This window comes from Diceros bicornis, chromosome 25 (assembly GCF_020826845.1).
Source record: "Diceros bicornis minor isolate mBicDic1 chromosome 25, mDicBic1.mat.cur, whole genome shotgun sequence".
Lineage (NCBI taxonomy): Eukaryota > Metazoa > Chordata > Mammalia > Perissodactyla > Rhinocerotidae > Diceros > Diceros bicornis.
The window spans coordinates 20,653,016-20,680,402 of NC_080764.1; the positions used below are offsets into that span (position 1 = coordinate 20,653,016).

At 42.8% G+C, this 27,387-nt stretch overlaps 1 protein-coding gene across 1 annotated transcript in view; it reads left to right on the plus strand.

Moving 5' to 3' along the window:
• PAH (phenylalanine hydroxylase) overlaps window positions 1–27,104 on the plus strand; it is a 69,772-nt gene extending 42,668 nt beyond the window's left edge. The window contains exons 5-13 of the mRNA XM_058568549.1: window positions 4,520–4,587; window positions 9,778–9,974; window positions 12,106–12,241; window positions 13,308–13,377; window positions 16,656–16,712; window positions 18,555–18,650; window positions 19,197–19,330; window positions 22,797–22,912; window positions 26,495–27,104. Coding sequence (XP_058424532.1) covers window positions 4,520–4,587; window positions 9,778–9,974; window positions 12,106–12,241; window positions 13,308–13,377; window positions 16,656–16,712; window positions 18,555–18,650; window positions 19,197–19,330; window positions 22,797–22,912; window positions 26,495–26,538 — 918 coding nt within the window. The 3' untranslated portion in view covers window positions 26,539–27,104. The remainder of the gene's footprint in view (window positions 1–4,519; window positions 4,588–9,777; window positions 9,975–12,105; window positions 12,242–13,307; window positions 13,378–16,655; window positions 16,713–18,554; window positions 18,651–19,196; window positions 19,331–22,796; window positions 22,913–26,494) is intronic.
• The last annotated feature ends 283 nt before the right edge of the window (window positions 27,105–27,387 follow it).

Below are 27,387 nucleotides of genomic sequence, written 5' to 3' on the forward strand. Positions count from 1 at the left end.
AAAGGTCTCAGTCTAGAAGAATACACAGAAGACTTTTCCATATAGTTACCCTCTCCCCAAAACTCCCACAAAAACAAAATCACACACTTCAAAAGCCCAAGTAACAAAAATTCTGAAATTAAAAAATGTGATTGTGTGTAGACTGCAGGTGATCTTATAACTTTGCATCCTGTAGAATTCTCTCCACTCTCTCTCATCCACTCCTCCCCTCTTCCCCTTCCCCTTCATAGCTCCTTCACCAACAATATATTTTCCCGTCAAAACATACTTGGTTACATGCAGTGCAACCAAAATTGCTGCTATTAGCTTAATTGAGACAGAGTGATTATAAATAAATTACATGCAGTGCTACTGAAATTGCTGCTATTAGTCTAAATTGAGACATGGTGATTGGTCATCACCAACTGTAGCTTAATTCAATGTGTATTCCACGTGGCTGCAGAGGCCCTGTGGTCACCTGGCAGCCCAAAGGATGCAAGGCCGAATTCCCAAGAAACGGACTTCAAGGCTACAGCTCCCTTCCACTGGTAACTGAGAGGGCAGAAGTCCGTGCAGCCTAATTGGTGGGGTCCCCTTGCAGGCTGATGATGAACTTCTTAGAAACTTTGAGCTGGAAAGGACCATGGTTAGAACCCTTCCCTTCCCATGTGAATCTGCTGCCACTTCCCGTAATGATTTGAGATGGATTTTTAATATTATTTTACTTATTTCTAATTATAAAAGAAATCCACACTCACAATAGAAAACTTCAAAAGTATACTAGTATAGAAGAATAAAACAGTGACTGTTTCTCATTTTCATAACATTTGTTAGACTTTAGAATATTTCTTCCATCATTTCATTTATATATTTATATATTCCCTCCAACATAGTTGATACCTACTGGGTCTAAGGACTCTTTTTGAGTCCTAAGTATGGAGATGTGTCCTTCGTTTAGCCCAGTAGACAGGTTCCTAAAAGGGTATCTTAGTGCTGCTTGGAAATCAAATCATGGTGCCCAATTTTCTTACTGCATCATCCCAAAGCAACTTATCTTCACCCAGTAGAAGTGGGCCCAACAGTAGTTTTAAGTTTTAAGATTCCTAAGCTTTCCTACCTGTAATTAATGATCCAAAACCGTTCAGCGCTCTAGGGAAACCAGTGCAGTTATACTTTGTAATAACCATGTCGTAGAATCTTTTCTAAATTGAATATTCACTTAATTTATCTGGGATTTAGGTTTGGAGTAAAAAATGCATGGTAATTTTACTTTACTTTTCCAGTGTGAAACATTTGGATTTCTCTATTTTTCAAAATATATCCTAGGAAGCAAAGTAGAAAACTCCTTTCTTCTCTCCTTCCCTCTCTCCTTTCCTTCCTTCCCTCTTTCAACAAGTATTTGTAGTTCTTTCTGTATGTCAGACTCTATGCCACAGATTTTCAGGTGAAATTACATTAGATGCATGGACCCCTGGTTCTTTGGAATTACTGGCAGACCCTGATTTAAAAAAAAACAACCAACCAACCAACTAACCAATCAAACAAAACAAAAAACAATATCTGAAATCAGGGAGTATTTATACTTTTAAAAGACTCCTTTAAATACTACACTCCATGATACAAGGCCTTGTTTATGATTCGTTAACACTTTGGTTTGGAGGGATAGTGGGGCAGAGAAATTGCAAGCTAAGGTGGTAGATGTCACGGCTTATTGGGAAATGGTTGGAAGGAGCAAGGTAAGGTTCTACAGTAATGATGCTAGTCTCTTATCTTTCTAAAATTCAGATTATAATCAAATTTTTGTAAAATACCATTTTTTTCCAGCCTTATTGAGATATAATTGACATACAACATTGGGTAAGTTTCAGGTGTACAACGTGATGATTTGATACACATATATATTGCAAAGTGATTATCAAAATAAGGTTAGTTAACACATCCATCACCTCACATAATTACCATTTTTGTGTGTATGTGTATGTGATAAGAACATTTAAGATTTACTCTCTTAGCAACTTTCAAGTATATAATACATTAGATCCCCAGAACTTATTCATCTTATAGCTGGAAGTCTGTACTCTTTGACCAACATCTCCCCCTTTCTCCCACCCCACAGCCCCTGGCAACCACCATTCTACTTTGTTTCTATGAATTCATACTTTTTATATTCTACATATAAGTGAGATCATACAGTATTTGTCTTTGTCTGGCTTATTTTGCTTAGCATAACACCATCGCAGTCCACCCATGCTGTTGGAAATGGCAGGATTTCCTTCTTTTTATAGCTGAATAAAATTCTATTGTGTGTGTGTGTGTGTATATATATATATATATCTTCTTTACCCATTCATCCATTGACGGACACTTAGATTGTTTCCATATCTTTGCTATTGTGAATAGTGCTGCAGTGAACATGGGAGCAGATATCTCTTTGAGATCTTGTTTTCATTCCCTTTGGATATATACTCAGAAGTGGGATTGCTGGATCATATGGTAATTCCATTTTCCATAGTGGCTGCACCAATTTACATTCCCACCAACAGTGCACAAGGGTTCCCTTTTCTCCACATCCTCACCAATGCATATTTCTTGCCTTTTGATAATAGCCATTCTAACAGGTGTGAAGTGACAACTCATTATGGTTTTGATTTGCATTTCTCTGATCATTAGTGTTGTTGAGCATCTTTTCATGTATTTATTGGCCATGTGTCTGTCTCAGAAAAATTTCTCTTTGGGTCCTCTGCCCATTTTTTAATTGGATTATTTGTTTTTTGGCTGAGTTGTATGAGTTACTTATACATTTAGGGTATTAACCCCTTATTAGATATGTGGTTTGCAAGTATTTTCTCCCATTCCATTGGTTGCCCTTTCATTTTGTTGATTGTTTCTTTTGCTGTGCAGAAACATTTTAGTTTGATGTAGTTTTGCTTATTTATTTTTACTTTTGCTGCTTGTACTTTTGGTGTAATATCCAAAAAATCATTGCCAAAACCAATGTCAAGGAGCAATCCTAAGAAAAGAAGAACACGGCTGGAGGTATGACACTACTTGATTTCAAACTATATTTCAAAGCTATAGTAATCAAAACAGTATGGTACTGGCATAAAAACTGACACACAGACCAATGGAACAGAATCAAGAGCACAGAAATAAACCCACACATATATGGTCAACTAGTATTTGACAAGGGAGCCAAGAACACTCAATGGGGAAAGGATAGTCTCTTCAATTAATGATGTTGGGAAAACTGGATATTCACACACACAAAAATGTAATTAGACCCCTATCTTACACGACTCACAAAAATTAACTTGAAATGGGTTAAAGACTTAAATGTAAGACCTTAAACGGTAAAATTCCTTGATGAAAGCATAGGGAAAATGCTCTTTTAATCAATTGGGATTGCCTGTGACTAGGGAACATGCCCCCTCAATACCAAAAGATACACTTAAACTCTCTTCTCTCAGAAATGTGCTGCTTACGAATTGTTGGAGAAAGGCTGCCTGCAACTCAGCCTCAGAGGAGAAATGATTGTCATCCTTCTTAAATACTGAGACAGATTTCTCAGTTAGTTGAGCCCCTGCCACCTTGTAAATGTTGACAATACTAAAGTGTAGTGAAAAGAGCTTGGAACTGAGTAATTCAAATCCTGGCCTCACCTTCACTTGACTCCACTTCCCTGAGCCACTGTTTATTCTGGAAGGAAGAGATAATCATGCTGGTCTACCTTACAAGACCGTTGTGAGAGTTATAAATAAAACAAGTTCCTAGCACACACAGACTGGCACATAGCAGGCACTAAATAAGTGGTATTTTTATAAGCTGCAATAGCAGCAAGCATATACCTGTTTCTCCACCAAGAAGTTGGGAGGCAGTGCTAGACACTTGCCATTGGTTAGGAATTTAGTGGATATTGTATATTTTTCATCATAGACATCTGTCCACTAACTCTGGCTAATTTAACAAGTTTACAAGTTAGAAATGCTATAGATGAGATTTCTTTTTTTTTCCAATGAGATCATGTTGGTTTATAATATTATGTAAGTTTCAGGTATACATCATTGTATTTCGTCTTCTGTATAGACTACATCGTGTTCACCACCAGAAGTCTAGTTCCATCCGTCACCACACACATGTGCCCCTTTACCCCTTTCACTCTCTCCCCACCCCCCTACCCCTCTGGTAACCACCAATCTCTTCTCCGTATCTATGTGTTTGTTTGTTTATTTGTTTATCTTCCACATATGAGTGAAATCATATGGTACTTGTCTTTCTTCTTTAAAACCTGTACACTGTTTGCGCTTTGGAATCCCCTGGCCGAGAGGGTCACGCTGAATTGAAGGTGTTGCTAATAATGTGTCCTTCATAATACCTGGTGGGAGAGCATACCCTCAGTTTAACTGAGACTTTATTTTCAGGGTATAATCAGAGGAAGACAGGTGCATGGTCAGGGCTCAGGAGCCCCCATTCAAAGCGTGCAGAGATATGCCGGACCTCTCCCACCCAAGCCTTGAGAAATCAAGTGTCTCCTTTCTCCTAGGGTTTTAAAGATCCTGTGTACCGAGAAAGGCGGAAGCACTTTGCTGACATTGCCTACAACTATCGACAGTAAGTCTGCTCTGCTTGTTGGGGGGAAGAGAGAAGAGCACTCTCCTAGCCCTACCTGTCCCTTGCCCAAGGTTGGAAAATACCGGAATAGAGTGTCCTGCCTTCTGTGTGTGTGTGTTTAAACCCTCCCTTTAATAACACGTGTTTAAAAAAAAAATTGCCGCTAGACAAAACAAAATTACCCACTGTGCTGGGCCCAGCTCTCTCCCAAGCTTTGTTGTGTAATTACGCAGTGCTGTCTGAAGTAATTATAAAAGGCCCCAGTCCCGAATAAAACAGCCTCTGGTATTCTCCGCATTAAACAGGGAAGAAGGAAAAAGAGAATCATTTACATTCAAGAAGGAGTTGGCTGCTTTACTGAAATAATGAATCATTTGAGGTTTTAGCAAGCCAAGCCTCAGCATTCTGCTTTTATCTGATCTGACCCAGCTGCGAAGGGCAATTTTAGGATAAGTTTATTTTTTTCTGTCTGGGATTCTATGCTCCTCCTCAACCCTATTTTAGCCAAAGGAAAATGCAAATATGGAATATGTTATTTGGGAAGAGAATTGTTTTGCTCTTCTGAGTCCTTAGGAACTACAGAAATGCTACCACGGGAAACTTAGTGTTTTGGGGCCTGAGCGCCATCTCTGAGGTAAGGGCATGAGAAAAGATGTGAGCAAGAAGAAACTTAAAAGTTGACCAGAACACTGAGGTAGTGGTATTTGACAGCTTTGATAGAATATGAAGGAGATAAAAGAGATCATAGGGCTCTGTATACAGAATACAAAGTTACCTTCCAAATGGAATGACTTTCAGAGAAAATGAGAACATTCCCTGCTCTGAATGACTCCTTGGTAGTGGAAGAATCCTGAACTGTGCTGACCTTGGTCAGATCTAGACCCATCTGGGCATTGGCTTGTGAAAAGCAGGAATCACAGAATATGGTGACCTCTCTCCCTTGTCCCCATCTTTGCCCTAGCATGGTCAGGCACAGACCATCAAATACAGGGGACACCATCAAATTAGGTACAGACAAGAGTACTTCTTCAGATAGTCAATAATAATAGATCATATTTATGATCTCCTCACTATGTCTGGGGCTTTACTAAATGCTTTATGTTATTTCATTTAGTTTTATTAATAACTCCCCATTTTTCAGATGGACAAACTAAAGCTTAAAATAGTTAAAGTAACTTGCCAAGGTCATATAACTATAGGTGGCATACTCCAGTTTTGAACTCAGGTTTCTTTAACTCCAAAATTGTTCTCAACGACTTCCCTTAGTGTCCGGGGACTCTCGGAGTCAGGAGATGGCACTTCTCCATATAATCCTGCTTAGGAGGTGTATTCACTAACTTGTTGGCTGTTAGGATTTGAGGAGAGAAACTGATCCTCTTCAACCTCCTTTCAATAAAAACGTTAAACTTAATGAAGAAGTGTGAACTTGACTGAATGCCTCATCATCCTGGATGTTAATCAAATAAATTAAATTGATTATTGAAAACCATCCATAGATGGCTGGCTCTCAGAGGAACATTAGAGATCTTCCAATTTCCCATCTTTTATGGATGATTCCCAGGTAGTTAAGTGATGTGCTCAAGGTCATGTGGCTAGTTAGGGGCTGAACTTGTTCTCAAATTCGAAGTCTATTTCAGACCTCATTTGAGCCCATCTCTTTTCAACTTTTGATGCTGTTTGCGTTCCTTCCTTCTTTGGAATGGTCTCTTGTCCCAGTATCTGGTACAGTTGGTTCTCATTATTCAAAGATTACTTGCTTAAATTTATTTGAGACCCCCAAGTAAATACTTGTGGCACTTCTACAATCATTGCTAAACGTGCAGAGGGGAAAAATTTAAGTTGCTTGATGCACAAGTTCCCAGCTGAGGTTGAACAAGGTGATTCTGCCTTGTTTCAGCTCTTATACTGTAAACCAGTATTATTTTGAGGTCTGTTTAGAGCAACATCTGTGGAATTTTTGTACTTTTTGTTGGTAGTTTTGCTGTTTAAAATGGCCACCCGCCCCTGCATATTGGTGAAGTGCTGTCTAGAGCTCCTAAGTGCAAGAGGGCTCTGATGTCCCTTATGCAGAAAGTATATGTGTTAGGTAAGCTTTGTTCAGGCATGAATTATAGTGTCGTTGGATGTGAGTTCAGTGTTAAGGTATCAACCATGTATGTTCAATAAGGCATTTTTAAACAGAAGCACTTGAAGATATTGTGACCAGAAGCTCACGGGTGTCCAGCCGTGTATTCCCCTAGGAGCCATGGTTCAGTATTCACTAACTCAGAGTTCATGGTCACTTTATGGAACAGAACTACTGCAAGTAACAAGAATTGACTGTGTTCACCCTCTGCAGGTGTCCCGCCTTCCTTTCTGAGGCTTCTTCTCAGTCTCCTCTGGCCTCTTCCTCCCACCTCAGAAATTGTGACGTCTTTCAGGAATCAACTTTGGCCCTCCTCCTTGGCTTCCCCCACCCTCCATGCCAACAGCTTCCACACGTGGGTCTCTGGCATCTTCCCAGTCATTATTCCACATGGGGATCAAACTCCTGCCTCATGAATCAGAATCACAGGATATTGATCAGTTGGCAAAATGTGTCTACTAAGTTCCAGAACCTACCCCAAGAGCAAGATCAACAAAGTCTATGTCCTCTAGAGGAATACTGGGAAGACAGACAATGACAAAAATAACAATAATGCCACCGGTGTTACCAAAGTCAAAACACAAGTGTCATGATGCCATATAATTAGATGGGCAGAATGGATCAGAAGGCAGTGAAGTTTAGACTGAGATTGAAGATGGAGTAGGAATTTACCAGCCAAAGAGAATGGGGGTAGTGAATGAGATGGTGGGTCTGGTTAGCTACAGGGCTTTTGTTTTGAGATGTGTGTTTGGGGCCAGAGCTGAATTACTGTAGACAATAAGAAAGCAGCTAGCACTGCTAGCCACCCTCTTCTCTGCCCATCTGCCAGGCAATGCTCTGACTCTCCTCCTGAAGAATATTTAACAAAAGTCTTAAAACATCAGTTTGAAGAGGCACTGACAAATTACTATCACTATTGTGTTTGAGGCACCAAATTATTTGTCTTGGTAATAATTACATGTGTGTGGGGACTATGTTACCGGGATGGAAGGTGGGCTTTAAAATTTTACCTAATAATACACTAAATGGATTATAGGAGTTTGCATCTTTCAGCTACAAGTCAATTCAAACATAAAGGGGGACTTGATTGGTTCCTGTTAGTGAAAATTTTAAGGGGAGAGTAGTTTAGGCACAGGTGGCCCAGGAACTCAATGTCTCGTTCTCTCTCTCTGACTCTAGTGTCCTCTGTGTTGGCCTTGCTCTCAGGCATTATCCTCATCTCTCTTGGAGGTGGACCCCAGAACCACCAGGCTGACATCCCAACCCAATTAGAGATTCTGCCTCTTTCCAGCAGAATCAACAGAGGTTCTTTAATTGAGTCTCACTGGCTCTAATTAGGACTTGGCACTGCAGGACTTGGCCACAGTCACTGGGGCCAAGGGAATGAGATGCTCTAATTGGCCGGGCTTGGTCACATGCCCACCTCTGAAGGTAGGAGTGGAGTCTCCCTCGCACCTGAACCTCACAGACTGAGACAAGAGGAGGGTGCTCTACTGGAAGAATGGGGCATGGATATTGTACACCTAAAATAGCAACCAGGGAGACATCTCAGTGCCCAGGATATTACTATCTCTTGAAAATTTGTTGCCAAAATAGCAGATACCTTTCTTTTTAAATAAGAATCATTTGTAATGATAATTACCAATTACCCACTGTTGTTATTTGTAAGCACCAATGTTAGGTACTTTATACATAATATTTCACTTAATTCTCCTCAATACCCTCCGAATACTTACTTATTATTAGTTAACAGCTGCACAAACTAAGCTCAGAGAGGTTTACTAAATTGCCCAAGACCATATAGCTAGGAAATGACAGAGCCAAGTATTAACCCATTTCTGTCTGTTTCCAAAGTCTGTTCTTTTTCCTCTATCAGCACTTAGCCCTGAAATAATGGTGCATCCTGAGGCAGGACCTGACTTGATGTTCCTTTCACAATCTCTGCTGGCCATTACACGACCTTCTGAGTTTGTCTTGCTTTCAATTCTTAAGCAAAAATCTGTCTTTTTTCCCTAATCCCTGCCCACCATTGTGGAATATAACAATGACTCTTGTCCTTGGGTGAGCTACAGCTCTGAAAGGGCAGGAGGGACCGAGTTTGGAGCCTGATGATGATCCATAATTCTGAGGTAAACAGTCTCGCCTTGTCCCAGACACTGTGTACCCTATTAGGGATCAGGCCTGCAGCCCAGAGAACAGTCACTGGTCTTTGGAGTCAGGCTTTGCTTGGTTTTCATTTGTTTTCCCTGTTCAGAACACAGGTCGTTCTCAGATGGTTTTCGCAAAGACCTTTTGAACTAATGACTCTTAAAGTCACCTGGGAGCTTATTGGAATCCAGATGCCTGGGGCCTCCCCTCCCCCACAGATTCAGGATCTATGGGGCAGGGTCCAACGCATGCATTTTAACAAGTCCCTGTAGTTCTATTATGTCATAGCAGAAGGTACTAGGTCAGTGTATCTTATACCTAACATGCATTTAAATACCTTGATAACTTCCCAGGAGAGAAATATCAAACCCAGCAAGGGCATGTCCACCAAACAAGGGGTCTCAAACTCGTGTGCACGTATTAAATCCACTTTAGCCCACAGATATAATTGCTGTAGTTGACATAATACAAAACACAAAGTTGCTATACTTGTACTTGGATGTCTCTTCTAGAAAGAGGCATTCTTCAGTTGTCTCAGCCCCACCCTCCTATTGTCTATACCTGCTACTTTACACATTTATGTTACCTGCCTGGCCCCTGAAGGTAAGTGAATTCCCACCCTGGGTAAACAGTTGGAGAAGAAGGAGAGCAGAAAGGCCAAGTGATTTCCCAAAGTAGGAGCAAATCCTTGGCGCAGCTGGTGAGGTGAGAGCTTGTACTGTTGCTTAACCAAATCCGATGACTATTTCCTATATCAAGAAATAGAATTTTCCTGTTTCAGGTAACTTATGAAATCCACTGTAGTCTGGGTAGTGGCAGCTCACAGACTCTGGACCCGTCTCCCTCTACTCATGTTCCTTTGTCCTCAACTCTGCACTTGCCCTCCTGGAGACAAATATTTCATGCCTGTATTCTAGTGGGCAGCCCATCCCTCGAGTGGAATACACGGAGGAAGAAAAGAAAACATGGGGCACGGTGTTCAGGACCCTGAAGTCCTTGTATAAAAGCCACGCTTGCTACGAGCACAATCACATTTTCCCACTTCTGGAAAAGTACTGTGGCTTCTGCGAAGATAACATTCCTCAGCTGGAAGAGGTTTCTCAATTTCTGCAGAGTAAGTCCACATCAGGGTCAAAGGCCAGGAGGCGGGGGGAATCGGAAAGGGAAGAAAAATAAACGGAGGCCAGCGTGAGTGTGTTTGTGGTAATGCTTGCAGGTTGAGTCTCCCAGGAAAAATGGGATTTCACTGCTGTGTTCTGCCTCCTCTCTAGCCTTCACCATGAATCTGCTCTCATCCAAGAAAAGGCATCAGGCGTAGATTTTGCCGTATCCACGTCCCTGAAAGTATTTTTTTCATGCTACTTAGAGTCCTGGGTGCCCAGACAGAGTTCTTGCAGCTCCTACTCTGTTATGAGATGGCTGCAGTGTGTGCTTGCATAAGAAATGTGCTATTTGCGGGGCAGAGCCAAGAGCCCTGGGCTCTAAGTCTACGCATCCATCTGGTATGAATCTTGCTTTGACCCTCTCTGGTTGGATGAGGGTCAGTTTAGTCAGCTGTCAAATGGAGACTGTGTCAGCCTGTTAGCCTTTCTCATAGGGAAATGTTGAATATGAAAGCACCCAGAATAATGCTCCATCTACAGTAGGTGCTCAGGGAATTTGGGCAGAATTGGAATCTGAGTAACTCAGTGGGGAAATACATTATTGGGATAACTAGCTTCTGCACATCATTTCCAGGGGAGATAAGTGTTTTCCTTTCTTCCAGGAGGTGTTAATTCAGCAAAACCAAAATAAAACAATTAACTAACACATATTAAACACCTACTATGTGCCAGGTAGAATGAGGGAAAATAGGGAGACAGACCACAGGTTTAGAGAAATAAAGAATTTTCTGTGTGCCTGAGCTATGTGGAGATAGCATGGTCAGCTCTGGGACAAGGAGCCAGGAAAACTACCTGGCAGGGAGGGAAGTGGTGGCTGGCATAGATTGGGAGTGGACTAGATGACCTTTTGGGTCTCTTGCATTTAGAAAGTCTTTACTTCTCAGATAAAGAAGGGAGCAGGGGCCCAAGCAGAGCGAATTTCAGCCTAAATGTCCAGGAAACATAGGCGGAGGGGTGAGACATTCTTTGGCTAATTATCCACATTGCCATAACCAGCAATAAGAATAATAAAACAGTAATGCTAGCAGTTGGGGAGTTATAGAGTAGTAATTAAGAGAACAGACTCTAAAACCAGACTGTTTATAGCTGTCACCTTGGACAAGAACTTGAACCTTTCTGTGCCTCTTCTTCCCCATCTGTAAAGTGGGGATAATTAGAGCATCTGTGGCATAGGGTTATTATGAGGATTAGTTAGTATATATAAAGTGCTTAGAACGGTGTCTGACATACGATAGGTAAATATATAGTGTTAGCTCTTATTGTCGTCATTATCACTGTCATTATTATTCTCCTTCCAAGTTTGAAACAAATTGAGAGACAGATATAGAACCTGGAGAGATGGTGAACAAAATGTCAGCTTTATTATTGATAAAAGCAACTTACAGAATGTGGTGTAGATGTGCAGCCACAATGGACTTCCTGTTATTTCACCCCTGGATTAGGTAAACTTACTTGCCAGTTCATTGGCACAGTGTATAGTCCATTGCATGGCCAAGAGCCGACCGGAATGTACTCCTCTACAAACAGACAGGAGAGAAAGGGCAGAAAGAGTCAAATTGAGAATATTCATTCCTCTTCCCAAACGGTCCAATAGGAGAAGTCACTGCTCCTTATGTGGTGGACAGTGTGAGGTGCAGCATAGAAGCTAGAAGTGTTGCCTCTACATTTTTCCATTCTGGAAAGTGGAGTGAAAATTCCCTCAGCACTCTGGATACATGAGAAGCAGGGCATAGGTGTTCCACTTAACAAACAATAATGAAAGCTAAATTAAGTGGATGTTTCCAACGTGCTAGGCTCTGTGCTAAGTACTTTATATTTATTAGCTCTTTTGATTCTCAGATACCTAAGAAATATCTATCCACATTTTGCAGATAAGGAAACTGAGGCTCAGAGAAGTGCTATTACTTGGTCCAAATCACCCAGCTAGAAAGTATTGGGGCAGAGATTTGAAGCAAGGTCTACTTGGCATCAACACCCATGCTCCTGGAGAGTTGAGTGTACTGCTTCCCTATCTAAAGGTCTTCAGGCCCCTCTGGCTCTGCTGTGATGGGCTTTGAATTTTCTTTCTCCTTTGCTTCCCAGCTTGCACTGGTTTCCGCCTTCGACCTGTGGCTGGCCTGCTTTCCTCTCGAGATTTCTTGGGTGGCCTCGCCTTCCGAGTGTTCCACTGTACCCAGTACATCAGACATGGGTCCAAGCCCATGTATACACCTGAACCGTGAGTATTGTCCTCCCACTGCCAGTTGCCAGCCACAGTAAGTGTCATCTCTCCCTGCTCCAGGAATGAGGTTTGGGTTCATTGCAGCCAATCCACAGGACAAGTTGCCTGGATTGTTTGATGGTAGTACTGAGAAAAACTCATCTCTTCTGAGGATTTTCTCTGTCCGAATAGACCATACTGATTGGAGATTTGGGAATCTTGTGAATCAAAAATTCAGATCTCCCTTGGTGGTAGAAATGAGAGGTCACATTCAAGTTCAAAAGGATTGTAAGAGTGAGAGCTATGAAGTTCCAAATGGGAACCGGAACAAGTGGCAGCAAGCTATCTCAACACCTGCTGATATATATCTAGATGAGTTTAATCTTTCTATGCCTCAATTGTGTCTTGGCAGGAGGTAGAGAATGGCAAGCCTCTATACTTCTTACATTTGCGTTTAGCCATCTTCTCAGTCAAATAGAACTTATGCAATTTATACAAAAAAAGTCAGTAGGATCCCCAAAATGATTTTTCCCTGTCCACAAGGTCCATTACTACAAATCTGAAAAGACCCGTTCCTAATAGACCTGGCACAAAAAGTGTTAAATAAGTGTCAATTTTCTTCTCCGACTGCTGCTCCCCTCCAGAATAGGAAAGGAGCAGCACTATTTAAAAAAATTTTTTTTTCCCATGGGGAATAACTGAGCACGTTGTATCTGCCCAGGATGTCAATGTCAAGGTGAAGACTTGGGATGGGAAGTGTTTGCGACCCACAGGTCACTCAGGTGTATGGGAGGAGCCCATAGGAATATTGGCTCTTCTGTTCTGCACCCCACTGAGCATACGTCTAAGACCCCCTGGTTGCTGTTCCTGCCCTGCCACTTACTTTTCTTCCCCCTTCTTCCTTTTCTTTTGTACCTTGCCTCATCTGACCCCAAGCTTTGCACACCACTTATGCTTGGAAGTAAGGTCATAAACCTGAATGAGTTACTTCCTTTCTTCCTGCCCATTCCTCATGTAGAGAGACTGAGTCTGGCTTGGTTTATAACCCTCCTCCCCTCTAAGCTCTGTACTTTCTGTCTTTCAGTGACATCTGCCATGAGCTGTTGGGACATGTGCCCTTGTTTTCAGATCGCAGCTTTGCCCAGTTTTCCCAGGTGAGAAACAGATCTCTTTAGCCTTCTAGTTACAGGGTGGAGACATGGATAGCTCAAATGAATTGAACCCAGGGAGAGGCACTCATGTCCTCTGCAAGATACAGTTCTAAGATCCCACCTGAGATGGGTGTGTGGTCCCATGGAGATGGCTAAATACCCATTCCAGAGACCACAGCATGAGACTGGTGAATTACTCATCCTTTGAATTATGTTGTTGAATTTGCTAATCTCACTCACCCTTCCAGGTGTAGTTTAAGAGCCTTTTCATCCCTGCAATCCTCCCTGATCCCCATGCAGAAGTAACCTTACCTTCTCCCAAGTTCTCCTAACACCTTTTCCTTTCTCTTTTGGAACTTGCCACTTCCTACCTTGTCAGGCAGTCATCTTTGTATATGCTTTAATTAAGTAACGTGATGTTTTCCAAGCATCCAACGCCAATAGGTTAACTCACAGTTGGCAAAAAATAACGAGCCAGATGTCTTGTCACCATCATCAAAGCAGTGAGCTAGACCTTGATTTGTCTATCACAGTGGTGAGCAGACTCAAAAAGTGCTTTTTGGATTAGTGAAAGAATCCTACTAATTCTCTCTGGGCACTGAGAGGCAGCCTAGAACCATGGTTGGGCAGCTGGGATCATCAGAGAGTTGAATGATGCACCCATAGGCCCCACTCTGTCACTAACCAGCTGTGTGACCTGGTTAGTGTCACTAACCAGGAAGAATGAAGATCATATAGAATGATCCATGAGCAAATACTGGACCAAGTATGAATTTCAGAGGAATGGGATTGTGTGTGAATTTTATAAGCGTTTTCCCTCAATTAGAAGAAATAAATATTTCCACTGCTGGTTGAAAAGGCTACCACTAAGTATCCAAAACAAACAAACAAACAAACAAAAAGCTGAATTAACTGCTTGCTGTGTAAGGGAGAACTGCACTTGTAAGACCCAGCCTCCCCAAACAAAGAAAACTCTTGCTTTTTTGTGGGGTTTTGGGAATTGTGAAGTTCAGAGACTGTTGGACTTTTAGAAGTGGGAGTGTTTAGAGATTAATTAAACTTTAACTGTGGAGGTGTCACCAATGGACTGAGGCTATTGGTGACCAGCTGACTTTGAGAAGCATGGTTCCTACTGCTAAAGTGTCGTTGATTGCTTGGGACAGCTTTAAAACCCAGATTTGTTTCTGTGGCCAAAGAAAAATCAGTTTTTTCCTTGGAGAATAGGAAATTTTTATTCTCACCACCAGAAGCTATTCTGCCCAGTCAGAGGCTAAGCGACAATCCTCGTTAAGCCATTTCCATTTTGGGGGAGCCCCACAGAGGAGTGGACAATCCCCGTCAACAGATGGAAGCTACTGGGCCATGAGTGTCACATGGTTCCAACTTTGACCTGGACGGTTCCAAGGCAGGGCATCATTTTGAAAGTTCCCTGAGCACATTGTTTTTTGATCTAAAAGCAGGACTTGCTTCCTGTTAGAGTGCAAGATGGGGTAGGGATGAAGCACAGGGAAATCTTGGGACCCCTTGTTTTAGGCAAACTCTGGGTTCACAAAGATTGGTGGCTATGAGAACAGAACATCATTTCAATCCTGGGTTTATCAATGGCTTCTGTTAGACTGTGGCATGTCTGGGCAGAGTGGATGGAACAGAGATGGGCAAGAGGCAGGAGAGTAGAGCCAGGCTAAGGGCAGTGTCTGAATTTGGTCACTCTAACTCAGACGACATTTTCTCAGTATGTAATGTGAGCCATGCTCTGGGTTTGGCCCAGAGAGGATACAGAGATGAAGACCATGTAGCCTCTTGCTTCAAAGTAGACCTGATCCTTAGTCCTTCTCTCTCTCTGGGTTATCTCACCCAATCTCATGGCTTTAAATACCATCTCTGCCCTGATAATGAACACATTTATATCTCCAGCCTGGACTTCAGTCCCCAAACTCAGACTTACATATCCAACCACCTACTCAATATCTCCACATGGATGTCTAGTAGACATCTCTAGTCATCCTATCCAAAACTGAATTCCTGATCTTCCCGCTCAAACTTTCTCTACCCACAGCTCTCCCTAAATTAGTTCATGGCGACTCCATCCTTCTAGCTGTTCAAACCAAAAGCACTTGCGGGACCTTACTGACTCCTTTTCCTTTCACATACCCACAACCAATCTTTCAGAAAATTCTGTGTTTTACCTTCAAAATATGTGAGAATCGACCATTGCTCATCACGTCCACTGCTACCAGTCTGGTCTCAGCCACCATCGTTTCTCAGCCCAGTGACTGCAGTAGCCTCCTAACTGGTCTCTCTGCCTCTACCCTTGACCCCCTACAGTCTATTCTCACACAGCAGCCAGAGTAAATCTTTGATGACATAAACCAGATCTTGTCCTTTCTCTGCTCAAAGCCCTGCAATGGCTCCCCATTTCACTGAGAGAAAAATCCTAAACCCTAAAATAGCCAAAAAGCTCCCACACGATTGGGATCCAGATCCTTCTTTGATATCACCTGTCTCCCTTTCTCTTACTCTGATTTGTTGTCTATCTCCACCCACTCAAATATAGATACCATGAGGTCAATATTTATTGATTGTGTACACTGCCAACCACAGAAAAGACAATAAATATTTTTGCAATGACCAAATGCGTATAGGCATATAGTAAGGAAGATATATATATATGTATGTATTTGTATATATACACTATATATACTCTGTCTGATACAAGGCGGGCTGAAGCAAATGCTGTGACGTAGACAAAGAGGCTGCTAGAGGAATTCTGCAGTTGGAACTGTGATGAGAAGTGGTCCATGACATTTCAGACTCTCCAACTACATTTATACCTGGACGGATGTCAAGCATTTCTCTGCATTCTCCTGTGGTGTCTTCGGGGTACATGGTTAAGACTCATCCAGTGCTCCAGGAATGTTCCACTTGAGCTGTGGAAGAATAATCACTGATCTGGACTCAAGAGATGAAGCTTTTAGACATAACCTACTGTGTGACCTTGAACAGGCCATCTCCATTCTCTCTGCCTCAGTTTTCTCATTTGTAAAGCGAATACAAAGGACCAAGTGTTGGGAAAAGGTTTCCCCTGCTCTAGAGATCTGTAACTCTATGATATGTGGTCAGGGAAGACTTGACAGAACAATCAGGGTCTATCTGGGTCTTTCTGAAGACATCTGGTCACCCATCACTTCCCTGTGGTCAGGTATGAGGTTGGGACTAAGGGTAAAGGTCGAAGATGGGCAGACCCCAGCCATGCCAGTGACTCTGTTTCTCCACAATTACAGGAAATTGGCCTCGCCTCTCTGGGTGCCCCTGATGAGTACATTGAGAAACTCGCTACGGTAAGTCCCCTCTCTCCCTGGTGGGTAGTGGGAGTGCCTCAGGTCTTTGAAGCTTTGCTCCTCCCCTGAAAGCCAGGTCATTTGGGAATAAAATCAGAATGCACTGGGTTACATTTGCTCAAGTGAAATTTCACATTTTGACTTTTCCTTAACGGTTTGATTTTGCAATCAGCTGCATGCAGATGTTTACATGTAATTTTAAGCAGAGTGTCTTGAAAACACCGACAGGCTGTAATGATAGCCCTTGAAAACCCGTGGGCCTCAGGTGTGTGTGAGAAGTAGTCTGGATTCACGGCTTTGAAGAAGGAATGTTTACTCTCCACCTTTCCACTTGGAGCCAGCATTAGGATCTGTCTTTTCTCAGAACCAAGATAGAAGCGGGAGTGGGCTTTCCCCTTCTTACTGAACTCTTCCTCCTCCCCAGGGAATGTGATGACACTCATCCATTGAAGGATGGAAGCAGCGACTCTGCACACCAGGGGCTTTCTTTCCTATAGCTCCTTCCCAATTTGAGTACTGCATCCCTCCCCAGCCCCTAAGCCACATTTCTTATAATGTGCTTAGCCTGGAAGATGAAAAATAAAACTTTATAATGGAATTAGGGACCACAAAGGAATGCAAATCTATCATTAGGATATTTCAGTTTAGAAGTTTATGAATTCAATTTATCAGAAGGCCAAAAACTCCCAGAAGGTTCTTTCTCACTGATCAGCTGCTCTGACAGCCTGAGGAGGTTGTTTTTGCTTCCTCATCTCCAAAAACGGATACAATGGTTTATATTCTGCTCATCTCAAAAGTATCATGAGAGTCTAAAGAGCTAAACCTGTGTGGACATAAGTTTTTAAATGCCAGATGCTGTAGAGATGCAACAAGCAGCCTTCAGGGCCAGCCCCAGTGGCCTAGTGGTTAAGTTTGGCACGCTCTGCTTCAGCGGCCCAGGTTGGGTTCCCGGGCACGGACCTATGCCATGCTGTGGTGGCAGCTCACATACAAAAAGAGGAAGATTGTCAGTGGTTGTTAGCTCAGGGCGAACTGTCCTCAGGAAAAAACAAAGAAAAGAGCAGCCTTCGAAGAAGCTGCAGAGCTTGATAGAATCTCTTACTTGTAAGAAGAAAATAAAGTCAGAACTCAGAGCATCATGTTACCTGCTGTAAGAATGGTAAAAGTACCCATTGCCAATCTAACTTCTCAAGAAAATCTTATTATTGGTATACTGGGCTGAGAACAGTCCTGGGGTTCTTGCGCCCTAGTTAGTCAGTAGGGTTATGACAGAATTCCAGGACCATCTTTCCAAGGCCAGGCATCTAGGACTGGGAACTGTTGAAAGAAAAGGTATTGGTTATTTGGGGAGGTTAAGTGCAGAGGTTGACAGGAGTTAATTCAGAAACAACCCAAGTTTTAACATGGATGATGGGATACCCCCTCATTGATTCTTTCACTACTCAATCTCCTACCTCCCGCTGCTGAGCCTGATGGGATTGCCTGGGAAGTCCAACCAACTTAGGGCAACATCTCACTCTAGTGGATGCCACAGAGAAGAAAACAACAGGGGTGGAGGAGTTCCTCTCATGGAGAGAGGAAGTTGTTGGGGTATCCTTTTTGGGGCTTCCTCAATACTCCCCCTCCACTGCTTCCAATTACGTCTTGCATTCAGCCAACTCTTGATTCAACAGGTGACTGGATAAGGTGAGACCTAGGACACAGAGAGGTGACCCCAGGTCGCACTGGTTCAGAGAACAGACCTGCACAAACTCCCACCTGGGCAATACTGTCCTTGGCCCTGGGGCGTCTGCTGCCTTCCCCTTCCTTGGGGTGTGCTCTCAACTTGACTTTCCATTCCAGATTTATTGGTTTACTGTCGAGTTCGGGCTCTGCAAACAAGGGGACTCCATAAAGGCATATGGTGCTGGGCTCCTGTCATCCTTTGGTGAATTGCAGGTATGACCCTAACAGGAACCAAGGATGGGTTTGAAATTGGTTGGTATAGGAGGCCATTTTTCTTCTCTTGGTGCTTTTTGCACCTCATTTACATCCATTTTGAGATGCAACCTGGGAGCTCATCCTCAAGTAATTGGTACCTTAGCAGCTATGATTTGGTCATTACTCTGGGTATTAGAGGTAGAAATTGAACTGCAAGTATACAGGTGTCCAGGGCAGAGGGATCTCCTGATCCCGAAGTTGAACTATGCATACAGATGTATGCTAACACATGCCAGAAAATGCGGTTGGCTCCCACATCGTCTATTGATCACCTTACTTGAAAATGGTTGCAGTGAATTACTCCTTTCTATCTTTGCTGTAGGTTTTAGATGGGCTATGAAGGGTAGGATCTAGTACACGCACAATAATTTAGTTTCCTGCCTATGGGCTAGGTGTAGAAGGAAGCAGGGTGAGATGGGAGAAGGTGCACATTTAGCCTATGGGATGCAGCAAGGACCAGCGACCCTGACTTAACTATGAAAACTTTCCACTTGGGGCCTGCAGTACTGCTTGTCTGACAAGCCAAAGCTCCTCCCCCTGGATCTGGAGAAGACAGCTGTCCAGGAGTACACCATCACGGAGTTCCAGCCCCTGTATTACGTGGCTGAGAGTTTTAATGATGCCAAGGAGAAAGTGAGGTGAGATGGCGACCAAGGTGGGCCAGCATCTCTTGGGACCTCCTGACTTGGTCTAGTGCCACTGATCTTTGGGTAGTTGGCCAGGAGAGTGGACTCCAATGCCTACAGCAACAGTGGGCAGAAGACAGTTATCTCCCCAGCCTCCTCAGTCTCATCCTTTTCCACTCTCTGTTGGGAGATATTCCTCAGTGGGACCCCTTTCATGGCTTATTGTCTGGACATGCCAACCCCTGCAAACAACTCTGCCGCCTGACCTTTGCTCAATGCAGCCACCAAGTCCAGGCTCTGAACTGTCCAGTGTACAGCGTGGCCACAGAAGTCCGCACACCAAATCAGTCCTAGAAGTCTTCTAACCTGGGGCAGGCCTTTGTTCGCTTTATTCTCCCAGATACCTGCATAACTCGCTCCCTCTCCTTCAAATCTTCTCCCACATTTAACCTTCTCTGTGTGTATTTCTCTAACCAACTTATGTAAAATCGCTACCCAGCCCCGCCGCCAGCACTCCTTACCCTCTTCTGTGGTTTATTTTTCTCCTTAGCACTTACTAATGTCTAATATATTATGTGATTTCAGCTCCATGAAGGTAGGGATTTTTGTCATTTCTGTTTCCTGCTCTTCCCCCAGCTCCTAGAACAGCACCTAACAGAAAGTAAGAACTTACTAAGTAATTGGCGAATGCATCAATCTCAGGGGCAGGTCAGCAAAAGGCTGACGAAGAGGTACCAGGACTTGGAGACCCTTGGCCCTCTGAGCTGATGGCCCTGCCATTAACCTGCTTGAGCAACTCTCCTCCCAACAAGAGACAGGCGGGGCACAGGGTCTACATGGACATGGCAACCCTGGTACTCACCATTTGTTACCACTTCTTTTTTGTATCTTATCAGTGATGGATGATAGATGTAAGGTATATAGCCCTCTGGGATCCATGAAGCTGGGCATGTCAGCTTTCAATGCATTGGGCTTAGATAACGAAAGAGTATATACTGGCCACAAGTCTACTTGGTTTGGCCTAAAATGACTTCCTTTCTCCCCCGCTCTCCAGGGCTTTCAAGTCCTTCCTGCCACTCTCTTCTAGTTCTCTCCTAAACCTCTACCCTTTACTGGGAGCCTAGCCTTCCTCTATCCCCTAAAGGCTCCACTCTGCCATTCCTGGGACCCCTTTAGGGTTATGGATTTTGTGGATTAGAGCATTACCCCACCTGGATAATAATAATAATAATAATAACAGGTAAGATGTCCAGTACCTATTATGTGCCAAACATTGTTCTAAGTACTTTTCATGTATTAATTCATTTAATCTTCAAATAAGACTCAAAGTTTGCAGATGGGGGTGCAGAAGCATATAGAGGGTAAGTAACTCACCCAAGGTCATACAGATAGTAAGTGGTGGCCCAGGGTTTGGACCCAGGCAGTGGGACTCAGAGCCAGTACTTGTAACCACGCTGTCACACTGGAATCACATTTGGGTGATTCTTCTGGAGAAGACTTCCTAACCCCGGAAGTGATCAATCTCAGACCAACAGGGAAGAGCGTGCCAGGACCTGGGCCTCTTAGGCCTTTGAAATCCCACTTGCTCTGCCAGTTCCCAGAGCCCAGAGGAGGCACTAACAAAATCTCCATTCCACTGAGAGGAGGCTCAAAGAGTGAAAGAGAATTCTAAAAAACAAGGTTCAATAAAAGGAAGGGATCTGGGCATCTCTGGGGTTCCCTCTGAGCATCTGGCTAAGAGAAACCAATGCCAACCATTTTCAGTTTCAAGATTCAAGTTCTAGGAAGAAATAAGGCTGAGTTTGGTCATGTGCCACTTCTTGGACAGATAAGGGCTGGGCCCTGAGACCGACTACCCAACTGAGGTACATCCGGCAGGGGTACAGGTAGATTTCCCAAAGCAAAAACGAGGTGTACTGTGAGAGGGAAGAGGTGCAGAGTGGGCCACATCATAGAAGTGCATTACATGTTTCGTGTCACCAACTGGGCTGACAAAGCTCTTTTCAGAGAAGAAGAGGTGGAGAGATACACTTAACCATTTATTCTTCATGAGTCCCCAGTCACTAATAAAAGACAAGAGCTAATGCTCACGAAGGACTTACTCTGTGCTATAAAAGCACTTGCTAGAGGGCCGGCCCCGTGGCTTAGCGGTTGAGTGCGCGCGCTCTGCTGCTGGCGGCCCGGGTTCGGATCCCAGGCGTGCACGGACGCGCTGCTTCTCCGGCCATGCTGAGGCCACGTCCCACGTACAGCAACTAGAAGGATGTGCAGCTATGACATACAACTATCTACTGGGGCTTTGGGGGGAAAAATAAATAAATAAAATAAAATCTTTAAAAAAAAAAGCACTTGCTAGAACCCTCTGAGGTAGTCCTGCTCTTGTTCTGTTTTATAGAGGAAACCAAGGTATAGAGGAACCCCTTGCCCATGGTCACTGGGCCATGGCTGGCAGGATTTGAGCCCCGGCAATCCGGCTCTGGAACTTGGGTTTCCAGCCACAATGCTACACCACTCTTGCCAAACTTGGAGAGACCTACTAGCCTCCCTTACAGTTGTCTTCTCAGCATGGTGGCTTCTATTCTCATTAGAAGCCAACTTAGTACTATCTTAGTACTATCACAAGGACTTGTGATGTCCTTGCATTTGATAGGCCATTTTGAAATATCTTGTTAGTTACATTGTTTGGTGTCCCTTATAAAGGCTCTCATGGTACGTTTTTCCCAGATCCAGGAGTAATGCATCAGGAAGGAAGGGAAGTGAAGAGCACAGCCCATAATCAAACTACCTGGGTCCCTTCCTAGCTTCACAATTTATTGCTCATATGGCCTTGGTAGCTACTTAGCTTCCCCAACCTCAGTTTCCTCATCTGTAAAATGGAGCTAGTAATAGTAACTTCCTCCTAAGGTTTTATGAAGATTAAATTAGGAATGATAGTTGTAAAGACTATAGAACAGTTAGAACTTAACATAGTTCTTGGTATATAGGAGGCACTCAATCCATGTTAAGTTTCATTAATAGCGTAGTGTTTTCTTCAACTCTTGAGAACTATGTTTCCCTCTTTGCATTGATTGTCAAGCAATCAATTGGTACAGTCAAATACAATTGGTTGTATGTTCTTCTATAACATTCTCTGGCTAGATTTTACTTATTCTTTTCATTTTATTTAATGATAAGAATTTTGGCCTTATTGTATTCTGTGCTTTTATTGTAAGCTACCTCTGTCTTTTTGGAGGTAGGTGGCTAAATAAATATGCACATGCACATGTTTGTATATACACATAGACACACACAGCACACAAAGGCTGCCCAAGAGGACTTCACTAAAACTCCGTTTCACTTCCTAGCCTGGCTTCTAAAGCCCCTGTTCTAGTGAGGTTTCATGGCTACTAACAGCCAAGTGAAATGCCACTGAGAAATTTTTTAGAATTATTTTTCCCCACATGATGCCCTTCCCTGAGGTCTGTGATTTTGCTTTCAGGAATTTTGCTGCTACAATCCCGCGGCCCTTCTCAGTTCGTTATGACCCGTACACTCAAAGGATTGAAGTCTTGGACAATATCCAGCAACTTAAGATTTTGGCTGACTCCATCAACAGTAAGTAACTTATACCCTAGGAGGCCACTCTCTTTCCAAGAAATAGAGGATTGTGTTTTCTTACCTTCTTCCTATAGGAACAGTAAGAAATTTAGTAAATATTGAATTAAGGAGAGAAGCATCTCCAGGTAAGCCACTGGTTTATTGAGGGAAAGAATCTTGGCAGAAAGGTCAGATTGCCTTTGAGCGTCCTTGCTTCTTTGACCCTCCTAGGTTCCACCCCACCTCTTACCACCATACCATCTCCAATGTTGGGGGAGGGGTCCCCACACCAACAAGCAATTCTTAAGACACCAGCTGGGTGTCCTACAATTCAACTCAATTCTGACACTATCTTCTCCAAGATTGCATCAGATTCCACAGGTTAAGGGTTCAGTCCTCCAAGATAGCTCTGCTCCAAATTCAGACACCAGTCACAAGCCCAGGTTGCTGCCTGTGCTTCTGGCTGACAGGTTACAGATTGGAGGTTCCCAGGACCTCCTCCCTGGACTTCAGACTCCAGTTGCAAGTCCAGGTTGTTATCTGTACTTCTGACTGACTGGCTGTAAATCAGAGGTTCCAAGAGCCCCTCCTCAGATCCAATTAATTTGCTAGAGCGGCTCATAGAACTCAGAGAAACGTTTTACTTACTAGATTACTGGGTTATTGTAAAAGGATATTACTCAGGAACAGCCAGATGGAAGAAATGCATATGGCAAGGCATAGGGAAAGGGTGGGGAGCTTCCATGTCCTCTCCAGGAGCACCACTCTCCTAGCACCTCCACATGTTCACCAACTCAGGTGCTGTCTGAACCCAGGACTGGGTTTTATGGAGACTTTGTTACGTAGGCATGATTGATTAAATCATTGGCCATTGGCACTTGATTCAACCTCCAGCCCAACCCTCTAATCATATGGTTGGTTCCACTGCAACCAGCTGCATCCTTAGGTGCTTTCCACAAATCACCTCATCAACATAACAAAAGACACCTTTATCACTCTCCTCACTTGGGAAATTCCAAGTGTTCTAGGAGCTCTGTACCAGAAAGAGGGATGGAGACCAAATATATATTTCTTATTATAAATCACGAAATCACACCACCTTTCCACCCTGGCTTGTCACTGCCATGTTCCTCTTTCGCCTTTGCCTCTACACCCCTTTTCCCCTGAGTGTCTAATGGATATTGCTCTGCCTGGAATCTCAGCTCCAAGATGACAGGTGCTCTTTACTTTATCAGCCATCTAAATAGGTCGTCTGTTGCCCTTCCCCTCTTCCTAGACAATGAGGATATTATAATAGTTGCTCTTAAAAAAATCACCGAGTTCCTTTTTCTTCGCCTGATTCTCTCTCTAGCCCTTTAAACTCCACTCCAGCAACTCTGGCCAGTTTTTGGTTCCCATGCTCTCTCCTGGCTTCTGGACTTTTCCCTGCAGTTCTTTTTGTTCAAAATACTCTCCTTCCCATTCCCATTTAGAAGTCCCCAACTCCAGTTCATCTTGTAAGTCTTTCGTAGACATCTGCTCTTATAGGAAGACTGGTTTGGGTGTCCCTCCTCTGTCTCAGCAGTCCCATGGATCCCTCTCTCAGTGCTTATCATTATATTGTTTTGTAATTCTTTACTTGTCTGTCTTTCCAACAAGACCTGAGCAGAGGGCCATGTCAAGTTCACTGTCAAATCCCCAGCACCCAGCCTTATTCCTAAAAATTATATTAGGTGCTCAAGAGCTATTGAATATAATGGACAAAATCAACAAAGAAATTAGCCTAAAGGGAAGAATTCTAGGCCAAGGGGAGGTTTCTACCTTATGTACTGCTAATGACGACCAAAGGGGCAGGTGGGCTTGAAAGTATCCCTATAATACCCCTCTGACATTGCCTGAGGCCACCTCCAATATGTAGAGCTGGCCCTGACCATTATAACCATTCCCCATTAGGGATGTCTACTTGTGATAAGCCATTTTGAAAAAGCCTGAAGCTGATTCACTCCCATAGACTCCATCTTGGCTACTCGGCTAGAATAGATCTGTTCACCAAAGAGGCCAGCCAAGTGCTCCAGAGGCTGGGATGTAATACAGAGAGGTCAGGCCTTAGCTATTTTCTCTCTCTTTCTTATTTTCCCTGAAAAGGCAAAAATAACTCCATTATGAGTTTATGAGAGAATTTTTAAAATCACAGAATAACAATTTAGGAACTGAAGGATCCTTAGAGCTATATGACCTTATATAAGGCCCCATCACTTTGTCACACTTCTGTTTCTTCAGGATCTAGGAGGCAGTGAGGCTTGTCTGTCTCCAAGGCCCCTCCCACTTCTATGAAGAGTCTCTCTCCCTATGACCTGTGGGCATGGGAGAACGTGGCATGAATGGGAGTGGCGCCATCATACCTTGGTTTAGTGGTCTAACAATCTAGGCTGAGTTATCTGCTTAGACTATGCATTCTCAAACCTAGTGTGCATCAGAACCAATTGGAGAACTAGTTAAAAATTAATAGTCTTGAATCATAGCCCAGACTAAATTTACTAAATTTGTGGTAAGGCTTAGGAGTTTGTATTTGTAATAAGCCCCCAGGTGATTCTGACACAGGAGGTTTGTGTAAACCACACTTTTAGGTTCAATGGCTTAGCTCTGTGGGAGATCAAGATTTGGCCACCCTGAAATCTATCTCTTTACCTTGGTTGTTTTCTCTAGGGACATTTGACCTCCCCCACTAACTGCCTAAAGAATTTGACATGGTGGCTCCTTCCTGGAACAGATCTATCATGATGGCTGTAAAGATAACGTAGGGTAAATGTTACAATAGGAAAGGCACCAACAAGCCCATCTTATCAGAAGTTCTGTCTCTCTGGCCACATTCTCTGGATGACCCTGCGAAGAGTTGCCAGACAATCATTTACATTTATAAGGGAAATATCCATTTGTAAAGGTATCTCCCTCTCTGTTTGGAGAAGAGAGGGGGATGAGCTCATTTCTAGTGACTTGTCAATGTGGAAGGTGAGGCCTTGAGCTACATAATAAACCTTACTCTTGTTTACTGTGCTTTAGTGGTAATCTCCTGTAACTGACTCCCCCCACCCCCAAAATCCTCCTTTGTCATTGGCTGAAAATGATATTTAAGACGAGAATTTCTGCTATTGTGTTGAGAAACGCAGTGTTCCTGCTTTCTCCCATGTATACATGTTATTAAACTTGGTATTATTTTCTCCTGCTAACCTGTCTTGTTGATTATTTGGCCAGCCAGAAGAACCTTAAGGGAAAGGGCAGAGGGAGATTCTCTCTCTTCCCCCGACAGTTTCTTGCAAACATCTATGGCTGGTCATATAAAAAAGCAACAGAACAGCTAGTGATTTCCCTAGGGAGAAATCTGTTACCTACTTCCCTGAGAAACAGTCTATGAAAAGAGGAAGCTAATTACATTAAAACTTGTAAGTCCCTGTGCCATAACTGCCCAAATTCTGTCACCATAGCTAAGCTGTAAGCTCTTTGAAGGTTGGGGTGGCCTTAGCATATCCACGCATCCCAGTGATCCCCTAGGGCTTTGCACATTGGGGACACTTGAACAGTGTTTGCTCGTGCTGTGAGTGGCTCATTTGTTTTTCTTTGTAGGTGAAGTTGGAATCCTTTGCAGTGCCCTCCAGAAAATAAAATGAAGCCATGGACAGAACATGGTCTGAAAACTGAGAATCTGTTGATGGAAATCTAATTACTTCTTTCATTTCATCTGAAAAAGTCTGAAAAGCAAACCTTAACTTGAAATGATAGCCTTAAATCCTTTTTGGAGCAAGATGGAGAATCAACAAATAAATCAAAATACACTGAAATGACAGCATATTAATATATACCCAAAAGCATAATGGTGGATCTTTTGGGGTCATCTTTGATTTAGATATAGTAATCCCATACTCTCAATTGAGTTAAAATCAATAATCTGTCATATTTCTTCAAAGTTAGTTAAAATTTGTGACATGCTTCATTCAAGCTTCATATAGGCTTTTGTTATTTGCCATAGAGAATTCCTAAAGGAGTATATATCGCTCAATGTAAAACACAAGCCTGTCATTAGAATTGATTTTTGGGGTTTAATATAAATCTTAACCTACAAAGGTAATTTTCTATTTCAGTGAACTATGATTCTAATTACTGCTTTGTTATTTTGCCTGTGTAGATTTCCTTTAATTCAGTAGTCCATTAAAATAGTAATTTTACATTAAAGTTCATAGCATAATATCAAAACATTTCTGTATGTTTTATTGTATTCATAAATGCTGTTGTAGAAGATAATAGAACTCCCCACCTGACTCTGCAAATTCTAGTATCATTTTCTAATGAATTGTCAAGTTTGTTTTCAGAGACATTTTGAAGACACTTACGATGCAATAGATGTTAACTAAAAGCCTGGCTGGTAAATATTCAGTAAATATTCATTGAATGAATAAGGGAATACATTATTAAATAGCAAATCCTCAACAAAAGTGAGAATTTTAATTACATTACAAAAC